The sequence below is a fragment of the Doryrhamphus excisus genome, linkage group LG16 (genome assembly GCF_037039965.1).
Source record: "Doryrhamphus excisus strain RoL-2023G ecotype Guam linkage group LG16, RoL_Dexc_Guam_v1.1, whole genome shotgun sequence".
In the NCBI taxonomy this organism is placed as follows: Eukaryota; Metazoa; Chordata; class Actinopteri; order Syngnathiformes; family Syngnathidae; genus Doryrhamphus; species Doryrhamphus excisus.
In genome coordinates, this window is record NC_136372.1 from 10,935,327 (window position 1) to 10,960,081 (window position 24,755).

Sequence of the window (24,755 nt, forward strand, 5' to 3'; positions counted from 1 at the left end):
GGACAGATGAACATTTTCCTATACAGTGGATCCCTGCACATTCACACTTCAGCCTTCACGGTTCTGTAACTTTGCATATTTTTGGTCAAAAATATATATATTTTCTCCCATAATAGACCATTTTTTCTGCACAAAACACAAGTTGGTATAAATTTATATACCATTTACAGCAGGGGTGGGCAAATATTTTGACTCATGGGCCACATTGAGTTAACAAAATTGTCCGGGTCGCCAGAACATATTTAACACACACACTATTTTATACTTATAATTTTCCTTGAATTATTTGTCTAATTTTATCTGTAAAAGTGTTATACTATCAGCTGTATGTCCCTTTTTCAGGAGCACATCAAACTATGTAATTTAATTTTACAGTTTTTTACTAAATAAGACATCCGACTTGCAAGTCATGTTGCCAGTTTCTATGTTAAAAGTTGAAATACTTAGAAAGCAACTGGCGGACCGGATTCAAACGCTTGGTGGGCCGCATGTGGCCCCAGAGGCTTAGTTTGCCCACCCCTGATTTACAGCATACATTTACAATACTACTGTTGGAAAGCCCACCATTATTACATGTTTAGGTCTTTATTAGGGTTGGCCGATATTGGCCTTTTTGCTGAAAACCGGTAAGCCGGTATGCCAACTCTCAATTTCTGATACCGATATGTGTAACATGACATATCTCCTGTGGTGGAATAAACGCACGTGTGTTCTATACAGCATTTTTAAAATCTCAATTTTCATGATCGGGGAAAAATCAAATGGCCTTTTTTAAGGCAGTATTGATGACTTGACGTTTTTCGCCATTCACTGGTGGTCCTGAGATGGCAGCGGGGATCTACTGTATATAAATAAGGACGCTTGGAAGACACATACCTGTTGACTGGTTCTCACAGTGGCAATGATCTTGAGCCATGGAGGAAATTTGTGTATGTTTCGTGACAAGAAGGACGTCAGTGTGTCACCATAGTCCGGTCGATGGAACTCTGCCTCGTTTAAACCATCAATCAGTAAAATGATCCCAGTTCCTTCCACATGCAGTGTCTTCTCTGCAGAAAAAGAAAGCAATATTACATTATATGCAGTATTCCCTGTATTGCAGACTGGAAAGAAAGGAAAATTCAGTCAAGTATGCAGCTTTTCTATGAACATCAAGTTCAAGTTCAAAGTTCAAAAACACTTTATTTATCCCCGAGGGGCAATTTAAAGGACACAGAGAGCAGCATATGGAATTTCCTGTATACTTTACCTGGATAAAAGGATTATTGGTAATTTATCGTATGTCGTGTGCACCTCGCCACAATTTGAGGGAAAGCTTGGTTTTTTTCATTCATTTATTTTCTCCCGCTTATATTATTGATGTCCTAAATGGCTTATTTTCTTGTATTTTGTCTACTATATTGAGTAATAGGAGAGTAAAGGTGACTATAGGGGTGTTACTTCCTGTCTAGAGGGCTCTAATAATGTTAAAGCAGGGGGTGCTGGGGCCTATCCCAGTTGTCTCCGGGCGAGAGGCAGGGTAGACCCTGGACTGGTCGCCAGCCAATCACAGGGCACATATAGACAAACAACCATTCACACTCACATTCATACCTATGGACAATTTGGAGTCGCCAATTAACCTAGCATGTTTTTGGAATGTGGGAGGAAACTGGAGTACCCGGAGAAAACCCACGCATGCACAGGGAGAACATGCACAGAGATGCCCAAGGGTGGAATTGAACTCCGGTCTCCTGGCTGTGTGGCCTGCGCACTAACCGCTCGTCCGCTGTGCCACCCAGCTTAATTTTTTTACAACAGAAAAAACACAGTTTTTCCAAATCCCAGGTAATTGACAAAGAGGGCTACTGTACCCTTGTAGAGAGCATCCAGTGGTTCTAAAATTCCTCTCTGGAGGGCTGAGCTTGGGTCTTGGATGCAGGATCGCAGACTGAGTGAGCTCTGAAGCTGCTGTGATCGATGCAGCAGCTCTCGATACGCTGACAGCTGAGGGGCCTCGGTTAGCTTCGCCGCCATGGTGTGGACAAACTCCGGAACAAGACACGTGTGGCAGTTATCAGCCTGACAGAAGTGATAGGAAACTACCTGCAGAAGCAGAAGCAGCGAGGGAGTCATTAGTGTTGTTAGTATTCTGTCTCATTACATTATGCCTTTTTGCTCTTTTTTACGACTTATAATTTTCTTTATTTCCACAGGATTAACAAAGTATATGTATCTAGCACCACTGTCAGAGACAAACACATCAGGGTAATGCATTTTTCAAATATACTTAGCATAGGTTTTCATAATTCATTTTTCATTCTGCATGGCCTAATTAGTGTAACTGAGTTACAGTATATGACTGATATTCTTCAACATACTGCAGATACCATTAAAGTCAGATCTGGATCACTCCCCTTTGGCTCATAGCAGTCTGGATCATAAATTGTACCCCTTCCAAGTTATGAATGGGTCTCAGGCCACATGTCACATAAATGTTTGAGTAGTTCGATGCTATAAAAAGGGAATCTTGACTTCAACCTTATAGTTGACAGCAGCTCTGAGCAAACCATCTGTCGTCTCAAAAGGCATTATGGTTGGAAAATAATCCATAACAGAGCAGTGAGAGGTTGTCATACCAATCATTTCTATAACCACTGATGTCTGCTTAAAAACAAACTACTCAGCAGAAATGATGAACATTGACGTCATTTTTGTACAGTGGAAGGAAATACTCAGTGATGCATGACATACAGTCCTCCCTCGTTTATCACTGTTAATAGATTCCAGCCGCAACCGCGATAAGTGAATTTCGGCAAAGTAGGATTCGTTGTTAATAAACAGAATATTTTTGTAATTAGAGCATACAAAACCAATTTTTTTTACCATTATTATAGCCCTGTAGACACTACTATTATTCTTTGTTTACACGACAGTGCGCAACACTGAAGCGCAGGCTATGGGATCACTGCAGGGACAGACGAGACGGCCGCTGCTCATAGCATATCAAAAGCTACCAAGCTAACTAAGTAGCCTCAAACAAAGTGAGGAAGAAAGACTCTTACCACTTCCACACTAATTGGGAGCAGAAGCTTTTTTTTCATGGTAAATAGTAATTCGGACATGCCACAGCTAACTCCATGCACTGTTAAGTACTTTAATGTCTCCACAATGCCACATTGCTAACACCTAGTGAGCATATGTCTTTCAATATTTTTTGACTGGAGTCAACCACAAAACAACAGTCATTTATTAACTTCATTAGCCAGGGAGCCATGTTCAAACTGCAATATAGCAAGGGACGACTGTGGTAGATTTTGATGTAAAGTGGTGTTACCTGTCCTGCGAGCCTCTGCAGCGCCTCCTGCTGTCTCCTCCTGATCTCTGGAGTCCCTGGACAGCTACCTCCTCCTTCATCACCTCCTGCTCTTCCCAGTGAATCATGGGGGAAAGATTCAGCATCTGAACACAAAGTACATACAATAAAATCACTGTGAAACCATAGCTTCTATATCTCACTGGTGTTTTTCCACTATGTCATGAGCTTTTTGCAGTCATTGGCTTGGCAGTGTGTCTAGTTCGGGTTCATTCTGCATTACGATTCAACTGTCTGGACTATGAGGTTGTCTTTGCGGGTGGAATAACTAACTGGGGGTCTTGTGCTTCCAATTCATACCAAACTGCCTCTCTTCTCTTATGTTATATGTTACAGTCAGTAAAATATGGTTTGTTATTACAATGTTTTGTGTCCATTATGTAATTTGATTTGACTATTATACAAAAACATGTTGCTTCAGCATCTCATTTGAGATTACCTTTCCCTTTGCATGTGCACATTTCCTGTAGAAGTTAAGACTTTTTGTCTAGAAGCTGTCCATTCGTGTTGTATTGATTTGGTTTCCTTTCAGTTGAACATGCATCAGGTTACAATTGAGTGCATTACATAATCAATTCCCAGTTCCACATGTCCAAAAGGAGTAGTATTTTTTTTTGGTCACATACAAGTACGAGGTGATATGACCATACAATGATATAATGGGTACCATAGTAATTGTCAATATAGTGATATATATAGCACATCATGACTGGTTCAAGACTCTTCATCCTTGGATTTAGCAAACATCAACTGCTTGTATTGTTTCTTGAATTGGCTCATCGTTGTGCATTGTTTGAGGTCCTTACTCAATCCATTCCATAGTTTGATTCCACATACTGAAATGCTATGGCTTTTTAACGTAGTCCTAGCATATAAGTGTTTCAGATTTAGTTCTTCCCTGAGATCATATTTCTCCTCTCTTGTAGAGAAGTATTGGATGACATTTTTTGGTAATTAGTTATTTTTAGCCTTATGCATTATTTTAGCTGTTTGAAGATTAATTATAACTATATTTGTCTCCTTGCACGCATGTTTTCATTAAATTGTTCCTCTCAAAAAGTCTATTTGGAAGCCATTTAAAACATTGTCTGTACAGTTAATACAGGTCTGATTAAGATACTGATTAAAATGATATCTGATCCTTAGTTCACTTGTGTCAGAACAGTGGAGGTTCCACAAATTTCTATATAGACTTCATGCCACATCATATATTGTATTTTTCTGTGTTGCTTACATTTTGGCAGTGTTTGGATGCCAGTGGAAGTCGGCCACATCCGGTTTCCATGACAACTAAGGGCAACCAAGCGGGCGATGATGGCAGTCTTGCCATAGCCCATGTTTCCAACAATTACCACCCCTCGGTTGACGGCAGGGTCATCACTGCGCAGACGGGTGTCCACTTCCTTGAAGAGCCACTCCCTTCCAGTGAATCGCCAATCAGACAACAGTCCAGGAATTTCAAAGTGAAGGGGCTTCAATTTGAGATACGGCGTGAACTGAACTGTTGAGGAAGAGGGTATGACAATATGTCATACTACATATAAAATAGTCAGCACATGTATGTGTATTAGTATTTCTTTACCTCTCGGCTCCTGTTGACTTCGACTTCCAGAATTCTGTCTGGGCATTCTGAGGGACGATCTGGAAGGAGTAGGCCTTTGTTGTTCATCCAGGTAGGCCAGGTCTTCAAGATGTGCAGAACTTGTGGCTGAACAAAAAAACAACTTAGCTTGAGTTGTAATGTTTTCAACAGGTTCTCGTTGTCAAAGTTCACTTCTAGTCACATGACGGTGACGGGTCGCTGATGTCATCGTTTTAAAAAAAGCAGCGGCTTGCTAGTCCATATGGAAATGGCGAGCCTGCATTTTCAGTTTAAACAAAATACAGTTTCTCGTCACCTATAAGGTCGTTTTCATGTGGATGAGAGACTGAAACAATGCAATACTTTGCCTTTTTGACCTGAAAACGTTCCTGTGGGGATAGCCTCTTCGTATAGTCCCCTCTTGCCTCACACTCCCCCTATAGTGGTCTGCCCCACTGTTTGAAATATATATTTTTGAGAGCTAAAACACCTAAAAACATCCTACCCAAAGCAAACTGTAATGAAAATGGACCCCGCCTTTCACCCAAGACAGCTGGGATAGGCTCCAGCATACATGCGACCCTAGTGAGGATAAGCGGCATAGAAAATGAATGGATAGGCCTGGATCCATCTGTTGACAGCACGAAATGCTAGGATAATACATAACTTGAATTCTATCTATACTTATTATCAATGCAGTGCCGGTCAGATTGATGATTGCAATATTATAGCCAGACATAGATAAGATACAAGCTGATTTGCTTGTCTCTAACTCGTCACTGCAGCAAACATTGCACGTGTACATCATCATGAGGAACGCATGCAAGAGTTCAACCAGACTACAAAGTAGGCAGGGGCTAGAGGTTCATTAAAACTAAAAGTACAATGTTGAAAACACATTCTGCCTTCAAGAAGAGAAACTTACCAAAACGTGTGAAAACAAACGCAGTCACAACCGTTTAACACCACAGAGAATGTTAGCGCTGACTCTGCTTCATATCCTGTGTGTGTGTGTGTGTGTGTGTTATAAGACGTCATACATGTTACTTCCTTCCTTTCCCAAAGTGCTCCTCTTGAGCGTTTATGCGTCAGTGACCAAGAAGAAAGGGGAAGAGTGCACGACATGCAGCCACGTTGCATACAACGTTAAACTAGTCACTTTGTCATGTTCTCCAAACTTGCGGACTAAAAACCAAGTCAACATTTAAAGTTGAAGGGCACTCAAAACGTGCTCCCATCATAAAAAACACGTAAAAAGATAATTGTACAATGTTAAGTTCATAAAAAAAACAGTGACTAATAAAACCTTGCCTCATCAAAATATATGCCAGCATAATTTGGACACCACATTAATTTTAGATATCAATACATAATTAGCTTGATAGCATTTCATTCATGTGGAATAATTTGGCCTCATTACTTCCAAACACTCTTGATGACATATTTTTTCAAAAGCGATTAGCGACAAATGTAGCAACTTTTTCTGGCATCGCTTTTCTGCTATTTGGGGACTTAACAGCGAAAGCACGTATTGACTTGCAGTTTTTGTTCTCACTGAGCAGCAGTGGGTGCTGCTGAGATGTCTGCTCCGCCCCAAAGCAGCCGCAAGCTGTCAGTTAGTGCACTGTCAGCTTATCTACGTGGCAGAAATAGGGTGCTTATTTAGCAAACAGCACATCACGACTTCCATAATCAATCCAGAGACTAACCGTTATCTGAGAGTCAGTTTATCATCACTATACTTCAATAATGTAACAATTACAAACATAGGGATCCATGCTGCTTGTGAACTTACTACAAAAGTTGAGAAGGAGAGATAGATTTCCTTCCTAACAGGAAGATGCAGTGAGAGACTGCAGACACACACACACACACACCCACACACATGCACATGCACACCCACACATCATCCATCTTACCAGCAACTGAATTTGGGCGGGGTGTAAGGTAGAGCGGGATGGAATGGGTGGATCCAGACAAGCGATTTGAGTCTTGTCCCCATTCTGGGTGGAGTTTGTTGAGACTGTATGTGGAGGCCATGCTGTCCCCTGCCCTGTACGGGAAGTCATCGTTCATGCTTCCTGTCGCAACCATACAGGAAGAGGAGGTTGATGTCACCACGGGCCATCCCTCTTGCGTCCACAGTTTGAGGCTGCTGCCTTGGTAACCGTCGCTGGGCTGCTTGGTGTTGTCATCATGCTCTGGTGCTGATTCAACAGAATAGCTGGTCAATGTGGCTGCAAGACATTTTAGTTCGGAATTGACAACTGGAAGGTTCTCATTGCAGAACAGCAGATTGTGGACAAAATATGCATTTGTGCATAAGTACTGTATATCCCCTGACAAAGACATGAACTGTTCGGATTTGTAATAGTTTCTTTTACCAGCAAAAGTCACAATGTTAACAAAAAATAAATCAAGGAAATTAAAATTATGTAAAATGTGTCTTTTATTAAGTTAAATAATTATTTAAACCCCAAGCAAAAAATGTACTTGCTGGAGAAGCCCTTTTTCGTATGTCAGAGGTCAAATCTGACAGCGTTTGAGGCTGTCACTGCCTTGGCCAGATTTGGACCGCAAGACGCATCCATCATCAGTGTTGTGGCTGACGGGCCAGGAGGTTCTCATCCAAGTTCTCATCATGCTATGTCTGCAAATGTTAGCTAGTCAGCTCAGTTTTTGTTGATATTGTGCCTCCATACAAATTGTAGACTGTTGATGCCTTTGTAAGGGGATAAAACTTAAAATCAACAAGGGATCAAATACTTATCCCCCCCACACACTTATCTACAGTACCCTCCATACCTATGATGCCGCTATCTCTACTCTCCAGTGTTGATGAAGGGGAAGTGACAGAGGCTTGGACGGATGAAGTGTGCTTGTTGTTGTTGTTACCCTCAACTCCAGCAGGAGGCGGCAATGTGGAGGAGGGGGATGTGCTGCTGCTGGCCAGGCTGGAGGAAGGGGAGATTCTCTGCTGTAGAGGAGAATGAGAATGATAATCTATATTTATCTTATTCAGTAATGATTCATTTGATTCAGGAAAAAAAATGACTGAAACGAGTACATTTCGTAAATGAAAGTCAATAATGGTCCACATGCCATGGTTAGATTTGGTTAAACGTAGGAATATGATGTATGGTTATACCTGTCCATCAACCTGACCATGGTTAGTTGAGCCAGGTTCTCCACTGATGATCTTTTCCCCCAATAAAAAACCCAGTCTGGTCATTAGAGCATCAGCTGCCTCATCTACTGAGGGAGGCGGTCCTAACGCCTCCTCTTCTTCACCTGCAGAGTCAGAGAGAGAGCATGAAAAAACGGATGTTGGAAAATAGGAAATAACTGTCAGGTGTAGTTGGATGCACCTGTATTAGCAACACACAGATGGCTTGGGTGTCTTGCATGTCGCTATCAGCTGTGCATGTCATACAGCAAAAACACAAAAACCCACAGACTCTTCAGGGTGTTGTTCAAACCAGAGTTTTCTCAGTAACAAATCTATGAGTATCTGACGCCATGGAGTCTTTTCAATTGGAGAAATCATTCCAGACATTTATTAACAAGCATTCACACAAACAAGTTTAACTTGAGATTTGTCTTGGTTGCTTGCTTTTGGCTACCTTTCCGCTCTGATGAGATCTGGTCATGAATTTCACTGTTGGCCCATCTGGTTTCACTGCAGTGCTACTGCTTTCCAACCGCATACACCGAAAAATTACAGGAACGCAGTAACCACACCCACATGTACTGTAAATTCCATAGTATTAGTTGGATACATGTACAAACAATTGTAATACGGACATGCCCATTGCACTTTGTGAGGGTCTATCATCATATTCCTGAGGTCATTTGGCACCTCTGTGGTCTTGCCCATGGTGGTGGAGGCTAGTTGGTAGGGGATCATGTACTTATTTTTTTCCATTTTGTTGATATTCTGTCACTCACTGCAAAACTGTAAAACCCACCATGAAAATTCTGTCTTTGTTAAGCTTACTCACTATTCAGGGGATCAAATAATTGTTTTCGCCATTGCAAATAAATTAACAAATAACTTTAAGAGTAAGAGATCCTGTCTGTACCAGGCTTGGGTACCCCTACCCTCCCTCTCCTAGTAGTGTACCAAACTTGAGTGTGGATTTACATGAATTTACATGTACATTTATGTAAGATTATCTTCAAACTAACCAAATCTGCCAAGACTCCTCAATCAACACCGGCCACTCTGAACTATTGTGACATCCCCAAATTCCCTCCACATTTGACAGCCAATTGTAATAGTAATGGTAATGGTTTTATTTCATTTGAACATACATCAGATTACAACTGAGTGCATCACATAATCAGTTCACAGTTCCACATGTCCAAAAGGAGTAGGAAGAAGCAAAGCTTATTAAATCCTACCCCTCCATCTGGTACTTTTACAATCAGTAACTGTTACATTTGTTCACTTCCTGCTTTCCGTAATACAGTTTAAGGTTTTTTTTTGGTTTTGAATTTTTACATTTTTTGTCCCGTACTGAAGTACGAGGTGATATGACCATACAATGACATAATGGGTACCATAGTAAGTGTCAATATAGTGATATATATAGCACATCATGACTGGTTCAAGACTCTTCATCCTTGTATTTAGCAAACATCAACTGCTTGTATTGTTTCTTGAATTGGCTCATCGTTGTGCATTGTTTGAGGTCCTCACTCAATCCATTCCATAATTTGATTCCACATACTGAAATGCTATGGCTTTTTTTGTCGTTGTTGGTGATGAGTTTCGCCAATTGCACTTGTTTGTCGTCTCCCGTTTGTGGCGTTGGACAGAAATAACCAACACGGTAGCTTACCACATAGTAGCTAAGGATATGGCTCCCATCGCTACAGTGGAGCACAAATGTTAAATGCTTGTCACTTCTGGTTACGCGACGAAGACATGGCAGTGATGTCATCATTTTCCACAAGTAGCGGTTTGCTCGTCTACACGCCAACGACAAAGTCGCGTTTTCAGATTTTCCCATTCTGGAAGCAGTTTTCAAATAATACCATTTCAGGCCACTCAGAACGCCGTTTCTGTGTGGGTGGAAGGCTGAAACGCTAAAATACTTTGAACCTTTGACCTAGATATGCAGAGGAATACTGGATGGGTGGATGAATGATGTACAAGCAAGGTCAAGTATTGCTGGAGTTTGACTTATTACCACAGTTCAATTAGTCTGGCCATGGAATATAATTTTCATTTTTGCATTTTCAACAGCATAAAAATGTTTATAAAAAGACCCATTTAATCAGCCCAACATTAGCTTTTACTAAATGAAATAACTGATGCTACTGCCACTCGGTAAAGCACTCATTCATGTCCCCACAACACACACACACACAAGAATGTAAACCACAGCATACAAACTCATACTGGCTCTTGACAAGTCTATAATTACAGCTATAAATTGATGACTAGTGGGTTGAATAATAGAAATGCATTGTGTGTGCAACCACATAGTCATGTGTGGTCAGCCAATGACAGAGTATGTAAGTTGCAGAGCAAAAATAAAACAGAAGACACAAGGAGTATAGACTTTCCATTTCTGTCTCCTGGGTTACTGGAGCATCTGGTTCCTACAACCATTCCATTTTTCCTTTCCTCAACTTGCTCTGTCTATTCTTTCCCAATGTTTACTTTCTTACTTTAAGAGATCCACTTTCCTTTCTTGCTTCTTTTTTGACTGATCTCTCTCTTCCCTCACCAACAATTTCCTTAAGATTGTCCGATTTTGGATTCTGCGACTGGAGTGATGAAGTAAGTAGAAAGGATGAAACTAGCAATTAGGAATAATATCACCTGACATGTTTCAGAGTATTATCTCTGCGTGATCGTCAATCAGAAGTCAGTGGAACTGACTTGTGTCTGAACTCCTGGGCCCGTACTTTTGTAGTGTGACTAAAAATAAACCGCCTGTTACTTTCTAAAACCAAGAAACCAGTAACCAAAGCCACTTGACAGAAGTTTAAAAAGTAAGCTGGATTCAAAAACATTATCATAATTGGTGGAAGAATATGCACTATTTTTATCTCATCTTACTGTTTTTATATCTTTTTGACAGGCTTTTTACACCATCTCTAGACCTCAGACAACTTTACTTGCTTATTTTTTCCTCTTAAAAACACATCATCTTGGACCTTGCTTATTTTCAGCCAACAAGAGCACAGACCAAAGTATTCCAAGTTGTACACGAGACTGAAAAATTCTAAATTTGGCCAACATTTTTAAGTAAAAGATATTCAGTGAGCAACTAAACCCCCGCATGTTTTACATATGTAAACAGAGTCAGCATATGGCTCATGTTTTCAGAGCTAGCGTTTTTTGTTGTTTTTTAAACTTGTACTATTATAAGTGGAGTTGAAGTTAGACATTCTCTTAACATGTATAAGTATCTGCTCCTGTTAAATGTGCAGTGCTAAGAGAAAAAACAGCGTAGTGGTCTCATTATTGATATGTCCACCTCTCAGTAAGCCTGTCTCACTTTTTGGAACAACCAAAGGGATAAAATTAAAATGTAATTCTTGTATTTAAACTTTTTACTGCAAAATACAGCGGATCGGCAGCCAATCTCGATTCTAATGATCGTATCGAGACAGCTGTACTTTTTAAATAGTTTTTGTAGTTCACCTTTCACATTGCCGTTTAAAGCAGTGAATTCCCTCGCATGTTTCCTGCACATTTTCTGGTTTCAGGTAATAATGTGGAAATGCTTGCTGACTCAAATGCTGTGCCAAATTTTTTGGAAAATCTCTGTGAAAGAGGCTTATCGCTTGGAATTCAGCCACAAAAATGACAAATTAGGTGATTCAGTGGATACTAGGAAAAAATAAATTGATGTCCCGATTCGATTTTCTTCATTACAATCAGAGGATGAGCCCACCCGATATTTACGGCAGCTGCCGTGAAGTATTTTGTGTTGTCATGGAAAAAAAACCTGGGCATTGTAAATGAAAATAGTACTACACTCACTTGCAATGTCTGACAATTTCAAAGGGTGGTACGAGCAGAGCTGCATTCAATACAACAAGTATACAAGAATTTAGCAAGGCTCCCAACGAAAAGGCTGCTATGCCAAAACATCAAACTTTGGACTTTCGGAGGAAAGACAAATATCCAAAAGAGAGCAAAAAAATAAAAAGTATTCACTGAAAAGGTAGTAAAATGCATTTCTTTGGACAACTGCCCATATCTGTCTTCATACCAATACACTAACTTCCTAATTCTCAAGATTCAAAGCCGATAACTTTCATTCATTCATTCATTTTCTACCGCTTATCCTCACAAGGGTCGCGGGGGGTGCTGGAGCCTATCCCAGCTGTCTTCGGGCGAGAGGCGGGGTACACCCTGGACTGGTCGCCAGCCAATCACAGGGCACATATAGACAAACAACCATTCACACTCACATTCATACCTATGGACAATTTGGAGTCGCCAATTAACCTAGCATGTTTTTGGAATGTGGGAGGAAAACCGGAGTACCCGGAGAAAACCTGGGGAGAACATGCAAACTCCACACGGAGATGGCTGAGGGTGGGATTGTCGATAACTTTTTATAGATATATTTTTTATTTAGATTTAACTTGCAGTTTGTGCTCAAGTGGAGGCAAGAACGACTATTGCTGTACCTGTAAAGGTTTTCTAGTCCAATATCATGACATCACAAAAAATTAACAAAACATAACAAAGCAGTGGCAGCTCAGAAGTACAAACCTTGGTTTAAGTTTATGAACCAAAAAAAGCCAGTATCTTCAACAATGGTTAAGGGCTGGTCATTTAGTGCCTTAATCGCTTTAGCCCACGGGTCATCTCAGACCAACTTTTTTTGCACTTTTTAAACACTGCAGCAGTAGTAACAAGCTCTGGGCAGCTGATCGGGTTTAGTGTGTTTTAGCTCGATATTTTTCCCCTCATGGCAGAGCATTTGGTGAAACTAGCATGTGAAATGTCTAATGAATATTGAAGTGAGCTCAAGCTCGGGTGCAGTTACAACAGTCCGTGAACGTTGCAGGCCATAGAAAAAAGGAGCGCTTGATTTGTTGGTTGATTTATTGATTTGGTTAATTGATTTATTGGTATATTCAAAATATAATCAAATAAGCTTTATAAAAATGTATTGTGTTGACTTTGGTCACTTGCTAAAATAAAAGCCTTTTCAGTTCAAAATATAATCAAATAAGCTTTATAAAAATGTATTGTGTTGACTTTGGTCACTTTAATAAAATAAAAGCCTTTTCAGTTCCAAAATCTATCCTAACACTGTCAAAGTATTGGATGAGGACTCAAAATTGGAAGAAAATCGAATATGGATCGGAGGCCAAAAATGCAGATTGGGACATCCCTAGTTATAAGGTCTTAATCTAATTTTAGGGCAAAATTGTGATCTACTGGTCCACACCTACTGTAGAATTATGGCATGAAAATTATCGAAGAAACAGATGTTTCTTGTTGTTGGTCACCACCAAGTGTGCACACATCACAGGAGGGATGTTGGGCAACTCCCGTCTTGTTGTTAAAATAAACCTACCATACACATTATGGACTTTTCATGACTTTTTAAGAAGGGCAACTTCACAAAATCAGCAGTGGATCATATAATTGTGCCCGCCACCAGACTAGAATAGTCACAGAAAGACATTCTGTGTGGCTTTCCGCATAGGTCGACTCGATACTTGGAAACACAGACTGCTCTCCACTCTCACCTTCCTCACATCTTCTCCCTCTCCTGTCTCTGCTTGTTTCGTCGATGGGAAGATCGACCCAATCCCGACACAGATCTGAGTTTTCCTCATGGGTGAGACAGCAGCACACATAGAACAGCAAGCCCCGAAGTGAGGAGGTATGGCTCAAGGTGCCAACCGCCCTGACATCTCGGCCACAGCGGCAATTCTCCAGAAACCTCCACGGGTGATGCACAGAGGTCCGTCCATGCCGACACCACATGGTCCTTAAACGGGTACATGCTTTCAAAATAGCCGCCGTGCAGTCCATGTCTAGCTCCAAGCCAGAATGTAATTGGTTCAGAGTGTTTCCATGTGGAAGGTGGCGTCAAAACATCAAAGGGCTATCGCCGCTGCAGAAAAGAGCCTTCCTTTGGTTTGATGAATGAGGGAAAAGGTTATTCAACACGTTATCATTTGTTGCCTTTCTGCTTCGAATCTTCATTACAACATTCAGATTTCCTGGTGACCAAAAAAAAGACCGATCACCACCACTGACTTTCTGAGCTCCTCCTCCAGAGAGCACAAAGGAGAAAGGAGAGACAGATGGGGGGGAATAAGAAGATAAGAGGGACGAGTCTCTCCAGGAATAGAAAATCACTTGAGATACTCCAGCTTTGACTCCACAGAGGTAAAATAAAGTGAGCACCACAGGAAAACTAAGTTTATGGTCAGCAAACGGAATGTCCACAGAGCAGTTAACGTTGACCGCAACTCACATCAACCCGGGGGGGTGTCCACTGCTCCTTTTAGTCAAAAGTGCACCATTTTCATTCACAGATGGACCAGCCTTAGACTTCTTAAAAAAGAAAAAACATCCGTAAAGCTTAAGTTTAGATGAAGATCATCTTCTGCCAGTAAACAAGTAACGTCTTCAAGTCTTGTAAGACTTTTCCCTTTCAACGACAGAGCCTCCATATCTGGTCTGAAAGACGATCTCTCTCTCTCGTCTGACTTCAGCGGGAATCAAAACTCCCCTCCTCCAACCAAAACACACACACTTACACACTCGCACGAAGGAGAAAGAGAGACGGATTGGAGGAGAAGCCCAAGAGCAAGCCTGTACACTTTTCAGCTTGTGTGCACAAGGCTACAGAAAACATCAGACCACAAATCACACACGGAAAGTTGACTGGATTGCAGAAAAAGAACCGCGATAACGTATCACCCCAGGATAACGTATGCTGTGTATGTATTGTGGAAGTTAAAGTTTATAGGGAATGAAAAGCAGTTTAAACATTGGAACAAGCTATTGGAGAGGTTTGTAAGTTTCAAGTTGGCCAAATGATGACCAAAAATTCCAGACTATAAACCACTACTTTTTTCACACCCTTTGAACCCTGCAGGTTAATCAGTAATTCATAATTTATGGCTTAAAAGGAGAACAGCACTTTTTGGGAATTGTGCCCATCATTCACAATCCAAACACATATTTAGTTCCCTTTTTGTGCATTATAACACAACAAAACGTGTTGCCATTGGGATACACCTATTTCGACTTTGAATTCCTGCAACAACGTTGCATCGTTTGATATACATACATGCTGTGCTCATGCATTAATGCATTTACTGACAATAATGTGTAATAGTTGCAGTATTTTTTCGTATTGTGATTATTTAAAACACTAGCAAAACTTTTCGAGGCGCATTGATACACACATGCTAGTTCCTTCAAAACAACAGTGGCGACAACACTTACGATGTACGTTCTCCTTGGGATGGCTGTGTGCTCCAGTCCTCGGGTAAAAAATGCTGACAGCAAACAAGCATCTTGTTGAGTCTTTATAGCGAAGTTTTGGTAGTGTTTTAAATAATCAAAATACAGCAACTACTACATGCTATCATCAGTGTACAGTCTACTATCATAGCGTGTATATTAAATGATGATATCCCAATGACAGCATTGTAAGCTAGCTCAAATTAACTTGTTTTCTCGTATTATAATGCACAGAAAAGGGAAAGAAATATGTGTTCCAGTTTCACATAAGGATTGTGAATCGCAAAATTTGGGGCAAAAGTTCCCCTTTAAAGAACAACAGTTCCCATGATGCCTTCAGTGCAGATTCAGGTAGTAAGGAACTGGACACAACCCACAAAACAACAAGCTACAATTAAACTCTGAATCCCCGACGTCACCTCCTGTCATCAATTCTGCTCCCCGACAAGGTAAACTCTACTACATGTATTTGGTAATATAAATGCAAGGGTGACTATTTGGGTATTATTTCAAGTCTAGATTTCTCTAATAATGTTAAAAATATATATTTAGAAGATCGTACACAGGTTTTCTATGTCATAACTACAAATATAATCCCCTACTTTGCTGAAATTCAGTGATTGAGTCTGAAGTCTGGTTTTGACTCCTCCACTTGGGGCAGGATCTCATCCCTGACCCGGAGATGGCACTCCACCCTTGGACTCGGACTTGGAGGTGCTGATTTTTGGCTGTGAACCGATCTAGTGAGAGTTGAAGGTAAAGGCTCAATGAGGCCAGGAGGACCACATCATCTGCAAAAAGCAGAGACCCAATCCAGCAGCCACCAAACCAAAACCCCTCAAAGCCCTCGCTGTGCCGAGATATTCTGTCCATAAAACTAATGAACAGAATGGGTGACAAAGGGCAGCCCTGGCGGAGTCTAAACCTCACTGGGAACGGGTCCGACTTATTGTTGGCAATGCGAACCAAACTCTGACACCGGTCATACAGGGAACGAACAGACTGAATTAGCTGGTGTGATATCCCATATTCCCGGAGTACTCCCCACAGAATTCCCAGAGGAACACGGTCCAAAGTCCACAAAACACATGTAGACTGGTTGGTCAAACTCCCATGCACCCTAAAAGATTTATTTGAGTCGTTCTTTTCACTCCTGTTGTACAAGGTATTGGCTATCATTTAAAACCCTGCCTTTATGAATGCCTTTATGAATAACATGTCCCATTTTGTGCTTGATCGTAATTGAGGGACAAGTGAGAAAATGTGTGGTTCAAGTTCAACTCACGGTTGCTCTGTGAAAGGGTTGGATAGTTTAGTAAAAAAAATAAAATAAATTACTGATGATCCTGTTTTGAAAGATTGCACATGGGATTGTTTAGTGAAAGTGTGTGAAATCGTGAGGAGGAGGACGACGAGGACCAGCAGCACATGATGACAAGGAGTAGTTTACATTTCTGTGTTTTATCTCTCGCAAAGGAAAATTAGGAGTCGTACTTCAAACCACCCCCCGATATAACAAGTCGCAGATGTGTGCTTGTCAGCTGATACAGAGGGTAAAGGTGCTCTGGAAAGTTCAATCTAATATACAGTATTATGATAATACAAAATACAAGGATTGTACAACAATATCACCATCATTGTTGGAATAATTGACAACAAAACAGAGGGTATTGATATGAGTGATGTGAATGAATAGGTGTCAATGTGTCCTCTATATGTCAATATGATTGACTGGTGATCCTTCAAGGGCGTCTCCCACCTCTCACCCTAAATCATCTGGGATAGGTATCAACCCTGCCACCCTAACGCCCCTCTCCCTTGACCATGAACATGATGGACAGATAGGTGAGCCATCCCTTGCAAAATGTCCAGACGTGTTGGTCAGATTGGCACTTCATAGGAAGAAAAAACAACACCTACCAGTTGTTGTTTTGGCCAGACGAATGTTAAGGAGAGGAGAGGAGGGAAGAGAACGAGTGAATCCCTCTATCAGTCTTATCTCAGAGCTCCCAGAGTCCGTGCTGGCACCACCTGTAATAGGAAAAGAAGATTTAAGAGCAATGGAAATCTCTTAATAGCTTCTTGTTTTTTTAACAATATATAATTTCTATACAGTTACTATAACTGTACTATATTTTTCTATATGACTAAAATACAGAAATATAATGTACTTCTAATAATCACACTGAATCCGTCATGGCTCCGTTGTGGCCGCCCGAAGAATTCCACAAGATTGAAATCCCTGTTGTAGACTCACACAAACTCTGTCGTATGGCTGACGGAATCCGTTTGGGGTCTAACTTTTTTTTTCAGACACCGCAGATATCTGAACACTCACATATAATATCATCATCATAGCAATACAAGAAATTGATTGAACAGTTTGGATGAAATCTATCAACATTGTTCACTCAAAAAATAAACAACAATATGACGTAATTAAACACTATTTAATAATAATATACATGAAAGATACAGTTTTGTACTTATTCATTGTATGAAGTCAAAAGGCACCAAAAAACGCCACAAAAATGTACAACACCGCGGCTAGTCAGGCAAATACGCCTGTCGTTTACAAGAACTTCCTGTATACAAGGACTACACTATACATTATACTACAGTGCCTAACGGATTAAGTGTGAGCCTGTGGTAAAATGGCTTATTTTTAGTTCTACAAGTGTAGAGTTGACTATAAGGGTGTTATTTTATGTCTACAAGGTTCTAATAACATTAAAAGATAAATTTTAGATGGTGATAAACAGGTTTCCTATGCTCTAACTACAAAAATATTGAATTTATTAATATTGAATTCTACTGTGGAAATTCAATTATCATGGTTGTGTCTAGAACTAATAAAAGTATTACTATGTTTTCTATTATAATTTCCTTATACAGTATTGTCATTTTCCACAGCAAGAAAACATACACAAAATTCGAGGTTCTCATTAGCTGTAGACTATATTTAAAATTCTGAAATAAGACGTATTGAGATGGATCTGTGCAGAATCATAATAACTGATCCCGATTAGGAAACTCGCCAATACAAGTACATATAGTAGTTTCATTAAGAAGAGGTGACACAATGCAGACAATACTAGACAGTTGTTTCACAAGATGAAGAGTGACACATAGCGACACTGACCACTGTTGTTCTTGCGGCTTTTGCTTCCCAGCAACATCTTCAGGCTGCTTCGGAACATGGTCGCTCACAGTGTATTTCCTGTCAAGAGACAATCAACTATTAAGAAATGTTCATGGATGACCACGCTGTTTACGAAGCGTCACAGAAATCTGACCTATGAATCAGACTGCAGTCTAAAGTCAACAACACAAGAAGAAAAAGTGAAGCCTTAGCTTGACGCTGCAAGGAGCAGGTCAAAAGTTATCTGCCCTCCATGCAGACACAAGTAGAGCTTCACTGCAGAGTGGTCTGTACATAATGATTCCAAAGATGAAAGGTAGAAGGAGGTGCATGTTGATGCAAGGATGCTCAGAGGTTTTATAGAGATCAAAGAAAAAGGAAGGTTGAAAGGAACAGAACTTGCAACTGGCAAACCCAAAGAGAAATCTGTTGGTCAGAAATATACATCCACACATCATGGGCGTGGGTGTCTTTCTCTAATTTAAACAGGGTCCAAACGATTTATATAAGCTCAGATATGCAGTAAATATTATATGTATAGTGGAACCTCTGTTAGTGTCATTAATCCATTCCAGAAGGTCCACTTCAAAAAAATATGTATGCTAACAGAGTCAACATGCACAATAACCCTTCAAAAAAATCCCTAAAAATCCCACAGTTGCGGCTGTTATCAACTCTTAACCTGCAATGTCACTTCCTGTCTGCCCACCACTCTGCTCTCATAGCACCGGAACACATTTATAGCAACACATAAGAGCACAAGTGTTATTTATGTCTTATAGGGGACCTATGATGCTCATTTTCGGCCCTTTGTATTGGGGATTTCTATAGAGCAGCTACACACGATAACCCACACAGAATGTTTTGTACGTATATCTTCCAGAATCTGCACCTATTCCAGCTGTATTTCCTTGGATTTTCAAAACTGTTTTCATCCACGCCGCTGTGATTGGCCACACTCCCAAGGCAAAAGAGTGCAGCAGAGTGTGGAAGAAGGCAGGCCTACTGCTTGTACCCGGGCATGCCCATACAAGGAAGTTCAGCTGTGATGTCACAGTGAGCCGATGTTAGAAAAACCTCTCAGAGCCATCCCAAATTTCACTTCCAAATGTGCAAACCTCATTATCTGAAACATTAGCATTGTTTAACACGAGAATACAATATTCTAACTACTACATTTATAGGTCAGAAAAGTGGAAAAAGCATAATAGGCCCTATTTAAATGGCTTATTTTCTGTTATTATGTCTGCCATATTGGATAATACAAGTCTAAAGGTGACTATATGGTTGTCATTTCATGTCTACATTGTAGTAATTTTTTTGCATACGTTTCATTTTTATATATTAATATTAATATATTAGGATTACATATTGAGTTTTATATCCTAGTTTTACTCTCCCTTGAAAAGATGTGGAAAAGATACTGGCCAAAATGTGCGGGGAGGTTGTGAGAAGTTCAAAATCCTGGAGGGTCTGTAATACCAGATGTTCGTAAGGCAAGTCAAGTTTATATATCGAGCACAATTCATACACAAGGTAATTCAAGAGTAAGAGTACATAGAAGAATTGTTCATTGAAAATCAGTTGATTTCCTGGCTTAAGCACAGTCCACAAATGTTCAATAGGACTGAGTGTGGAAGGAAGGTCATTCCAGAAGCTTAATTTTACCCACAAATGTAAATATTCACTTATTATTCTATTGATAATTATGGTTATTGTTAATAATTTAGCTATTAATGATAATGATTCCATGTGATATAACATTTATGGGAGTAAATTGGTGAGTCCCTATTTGGGAAGTCCATTTAGCCATTCCTATACTGCTTGTTGTCATTAGGGTGCAGGCTGAGCGGGAGCCTATCCCAGCTGACTTTGGTTGAGAGGTGAAGTACACCCTGGACTGGGTGACATACAAAATCTAATAGTTGGCGCCCCCCAGTGGTGCCCCAAAAAGTGTCATTCATTTAAATGTTTCTTTACAGACATATTGAAGATGGTATTGTATGTAAGCGCGTGAATGTGAGTGAGTATAAAATCACACAATATTGAACAAACACAGTGTGCCTGTTTTAATAAATTGTTAGTTAGATAAGTAAATTTTAAATCTATAGCGCTTCTATATCACCTCATGGCCCTTTACACATTGAGCATGTCTATCACCACTCTCCTTGCACATTCAACAAAATAAACAGAACCCTGCATGAGCAAGTGCTATGGCGACGGATGCAGGGAAAAATTCCCTCCCTCCAGAAGAGACAAAGGGTGTATTCTACGAAGCGAGTTTAGTGGGTTAGTGAGCGGTGTTGAGTGGAAAGCCGGACTTGACTGTTCAGCGACGGTAACTGTCTTTTAATGCCGCTATATCACCATGGCAACTTAGGCTATAGTCATAACCTGGTCCTGACCAGGCTTTGCGCTTATAATTAGCTGCTCACGTTTCAAGGCTAGAACCAGGAGTATAATGCAATATTAAATATTGTAATTAGGCCGATGTTAGCAGATGTCAGTGTCACATCAGTCCTTGCGTGAGTACTCAGTACTCACAGACTAATTTTAAAAGTTGTCCGTTAGTCTTGTCAAATTACAATATCTGCTGGAGGAATAAACACCATGATAAATGAAAAGACTAGAAGGGTATAGGGCAGGGGTCTCAAACACGCAGCCCGCGGGCCAAATTTGGCACGACACTAGTTTGAGGCCCCCGCCTTGATATGAAAGTTTAATGTTAGTGCGGCCCGCACAAGTTTGATATGGATGCTGTATGGTATCATGTACCCAGAAAAAATTATTACATTTGATTAATGTTCATGTTAAAGGTTAAATAACTGTTAATAGTTATCCTCCCTATCCGTGTGGAAGTGGTAAGTTTTTGGCTTTTTAAGTTTAAAGGAAATAACTTGGAGGCTACTGTTTAGGTCGCTAGCTCTCTAGTTCGCGAGTTAGCATGTGTCACAAGACCCTGCAGTTGCGCAATATGTTGTAAATAAAAAGAGTATATATGTGACTATAGTCGTATTTTGTCATGTCTACAGGGCTCTAATAATGTTTTGTTAATTTTAATCTGAAAAAAATAATGTCTACCCACCAACTATATGTGGTTTCTTAAGTTTTTATTATTTGCCGTTTTATTATTATTATATTTATTTATTTATTACTGATTGATTGATTTTCTTTATTCTTGATTTGTTTATTTATTTTTCATCTTATTTTGTGTAGAAAAATAAAAAGTAAGATATTTGAAAACAGTGGAATGTTTTATCAGAGCTTTTCTTGTAGAAAATCGGAACCAAAGCAAAGTTTATTAATTTTTCTGCTTTTAATAAATGCGTTTTTTTTTTTTTTTTGGAAAACCTGATGCGGCCCAGCCTCGCCCAGACCCTAGCTCCAGTGGCCCCAGGTAAATTGAGTTTGAGACCCCTGGTATAGGGTATAACAATCAGCGTTAACTTGTTGTATGCCAGCGGTCCGCCCTCGCTCTATTGGAGCGGGCAATGTTGCTTTTAGCAGTCATAATGTGATGGGAACTCCTCATAACACAACAAAATAATTACTTGGTCATCTTGTACAAAATAGACTGTCTGGGGTGATTTCACTTGAAAGCGGAAGTAGAATAATATGACGCCACCTTCCATGTTAAACCAGCACTTAGCGCTAGAGCCGAAAAATGGACTCAACAAAGTAAGTTGATAACAGCCATCAAAGTCCCACTCGGTTCTGTTTAAGGAATTTAAGTTTTGTTGAGTTGCATCTTGAGCACAAAGCCTGGGTTGTTTGAGCCACTTTTGCAGAATACCCCCCTTTCAGGTCGGGTTGACATTAGTGAGACAGAGGGTAGATGGAGAAAACAGTATAGAGGAATTGGGGGAAGCATGAGAAAACAATGTGTAGAGCAAGAACTGTATCAGTAACAGTACGATGATGATTGCATTAACAATGAAGAGTCTGTTTTATTTACTTTTGATTGTATTACTACTACTGTAAACAATGGCTTGATGGGTTTGGGTCAACAAGGTTTTAGGGGGTTCCTTCCCAGTTGAACATTGTTGACCCATCTGCTGATTCATTATTCTTTGTTGAAGCTTCTGGATCCATCTGTCAGACCTGAGGTTCTCTCACAGTGCTTTATTATCCCTTATTTGTCGATACAAAAAGAAACTTAAATATAGAACCTGTCACCACTCCCACATGGACTGTTATAATCTGTGTTTTATTATTTCCACAATTACTGGTGTGCCAGTTTTCATTTCCCTTGTTAGCCCTGCAATGTACTTTCTTTGTTTTCAGTTCCCCAACATGTCTTGTTCACCATATGATATTTATTTGCCTACAGTCGGACAGTTTGTTTACTGTTCAGTTTGTTCTTTGTTCCTTCCTACAAGCTGCCAACTGTGGCTTGAGAGTCTGGATCATTCGTGGCCGCCCAATAAAGTTTATTGCTTGTGTTTGAGGGTACCCACTGGCAAACCATACTGTGGCACAATGCCAAGATGCATGGATATAATTAGACGGAAGGAGATAATCTGATTAATCTAATTCTAACTCAAAACAAGACCATATTTCAATAGTCTATGCAGATATTTCTTTCATAATCCTGTTGTAATACATACAATTTCTGTTAAAACAGAGCTCTTAAAAAACATTCCATTCACCCTAAATTGGTAATAATTTATGAAAAGTGATAATACTGGAAAAATGTACAGCATACACAAACCACTGTTGTAAAACATCCCATATTTTTACTTGTTTAAGTCTATATGCTTCACTAATAATGTTTTTTCGTCAAATGTCAAAGGCGAACTGCACTTTTGGGGGGAATTTTGCCCATCGTTCACAATCCTTGACACGTTGTGAACATGAACACATATTTCTTTCCCTTTTCTGTGCATTCTAGCGCATGAAACAACTTAATATGAGCTAGCTAACAACAGACGTCATGGGAAGTACCTATTTTGATGCGAAAGCCCTCACAGAAAAACTCCAAATGAAACGCCAACAGTGTTCCTTTTACATACCTGACTGGTATATTAACCAAGCTACAGCGATATTGTTATTGTAGCAGCTAACATGAAAAGCTATTTTTATCTGCCGGACTAGCAAGATGCCTCACTAAGCGCTCATCTCAGTGTCATTCAAAGACAAAAGAGTGGATACCTTGCTCTCAATTTTGCTACAAAGACTCAACAAGATGTTTGTTTGCCGTCAGAATGTTTTACACGAGGACTCGGGCACCCGTCTTGTGCTGGAAGACACAGCCATCCCAAGGAGAGCGGACGTTGTAAGTGTTGTCGCTGTATCTATGCTGCTGTTGCTGACAGAACTAGCATAAGTATGTGGGGGAGAAGATATATTTACAAGATATGGGCATACCAATTCATCATGGTCACGTATGGTCCAAGAATGTAAACCCCCACAAGATGCGGGGGTCTACTCTAATCTTGTTCTGTTCAAAGAAACCCTCAATAAAAATTCTGGCCCACCACTATATATAGTCAACTGTTCCAATATTTAACAGTAATTTGTCAATGTTTGAAGAGGTTTGGTTAAAAACTGCAGCACTGTTTTGAACTTTGATCCAAATCACCTTGATATCATGCATCAGACTGATTCAAAATGAATAAGGTCCTTTCTTAAATAAAAGAACAATAGCCGCTGAAAGCTTGAAGAACAGTTGGTAATTGGTAGAGAAAAAAAAACACTATGGACAAAGCAGCCTAGGTTCAAATCCAATAAAACAACTACATCTATCCGCATGGCTAGTCTGGGAATAGACATAATCCCTGTCTGAGAGCTGCCCCACAAAACCTTCATTTGCAGCAACTAGTTGTCATCTTATTTCTTCGATATAATATGCAGCAGCTCGCTTATCCTTGCGTGTGTGTAATGTGTGTCAGTGTGCTAATCCTCAATGACCCAAGCATGCAGGAAAGATAGGCCGAAGTGTAAAAACTAAAGCTGCATCCACCCCCACATCCAAGCATAATAAAAAAGACAGATTACTGAATAGCAGCGCATATATTATTATGCCAACACGCGAAAGAAAATGCTTAATAAATACACTGAAGATAAATTAGACAGTGGCCCGGAAAATAGAGCAAGGCACCATGTATCTGGCTAAATGAGATATGTTATGTGCTATATAAATTACCTAAATTAATGCAAAATGACAAGAAAATTGTTTATCTCGAGAATTACTGCTACAGTAGAACGT

General features: G+C 40.1%; 1 protein-coding gene across 1 annotated transcript in view; it reads right to left on the bottom strand.

Moving 5' to 3' along the window:
* The window catches only part of tanc2a (tetratricopeptide repeat, ankyrin repeat and coiled-coil containing 2a), a 50,430-nt gene that overhangs the window by 14,643 nt on the left and 11,032 nt on the right, over positions 1 to 24,755 (bottom strand). Inside the window, exons 2-11 of the mRNA XM_058049171.2 lie at positions 18,548 to 18,625; positions 17,326 to 17,436; positions 8,086 to 8,228; positions 7,743 to 7,914; positions 6,857 to 7,174; positions 4,938 to 5,063; positions 4,590 to 4,856; positions 3,317 to 3,441; positions 1,854 to 2,085; positions 877 to 1,049 (exon numbers count right to left, since the gene is read on the bottom strand). Coding sequence (XP_057905154.2) covers positions 877 to 1,049; positions 1,854 to 2,085; positions 3,317 to 3,441; positions 4,590 to 4,856; positions 4,938 to 5,063; positions 6,857 to 7,174; positions 7,743 to 7,914; positions 8,086 to 8,228; positions 17,326 to 17,436; positions 18,548 to 18,605 — 1,725 coding nt within the window. The 5' untranslated portion in view covers positions 18,606 to 18,625. The remainder of the gene's footprint in view (positions 1 to 876; positions 1,050 to 1,853; positions 2,086 to 3,316; positions 3,442 to 4,589; positions 4,857 to 4,937; positions 5,064 to 6,856; positions 7,175 to 7,742; positions 7,915 to 8,085; positions 8,229 to 17,325; positions 17,437 to 18,547; positions 18,626 to 24,755) is intronic.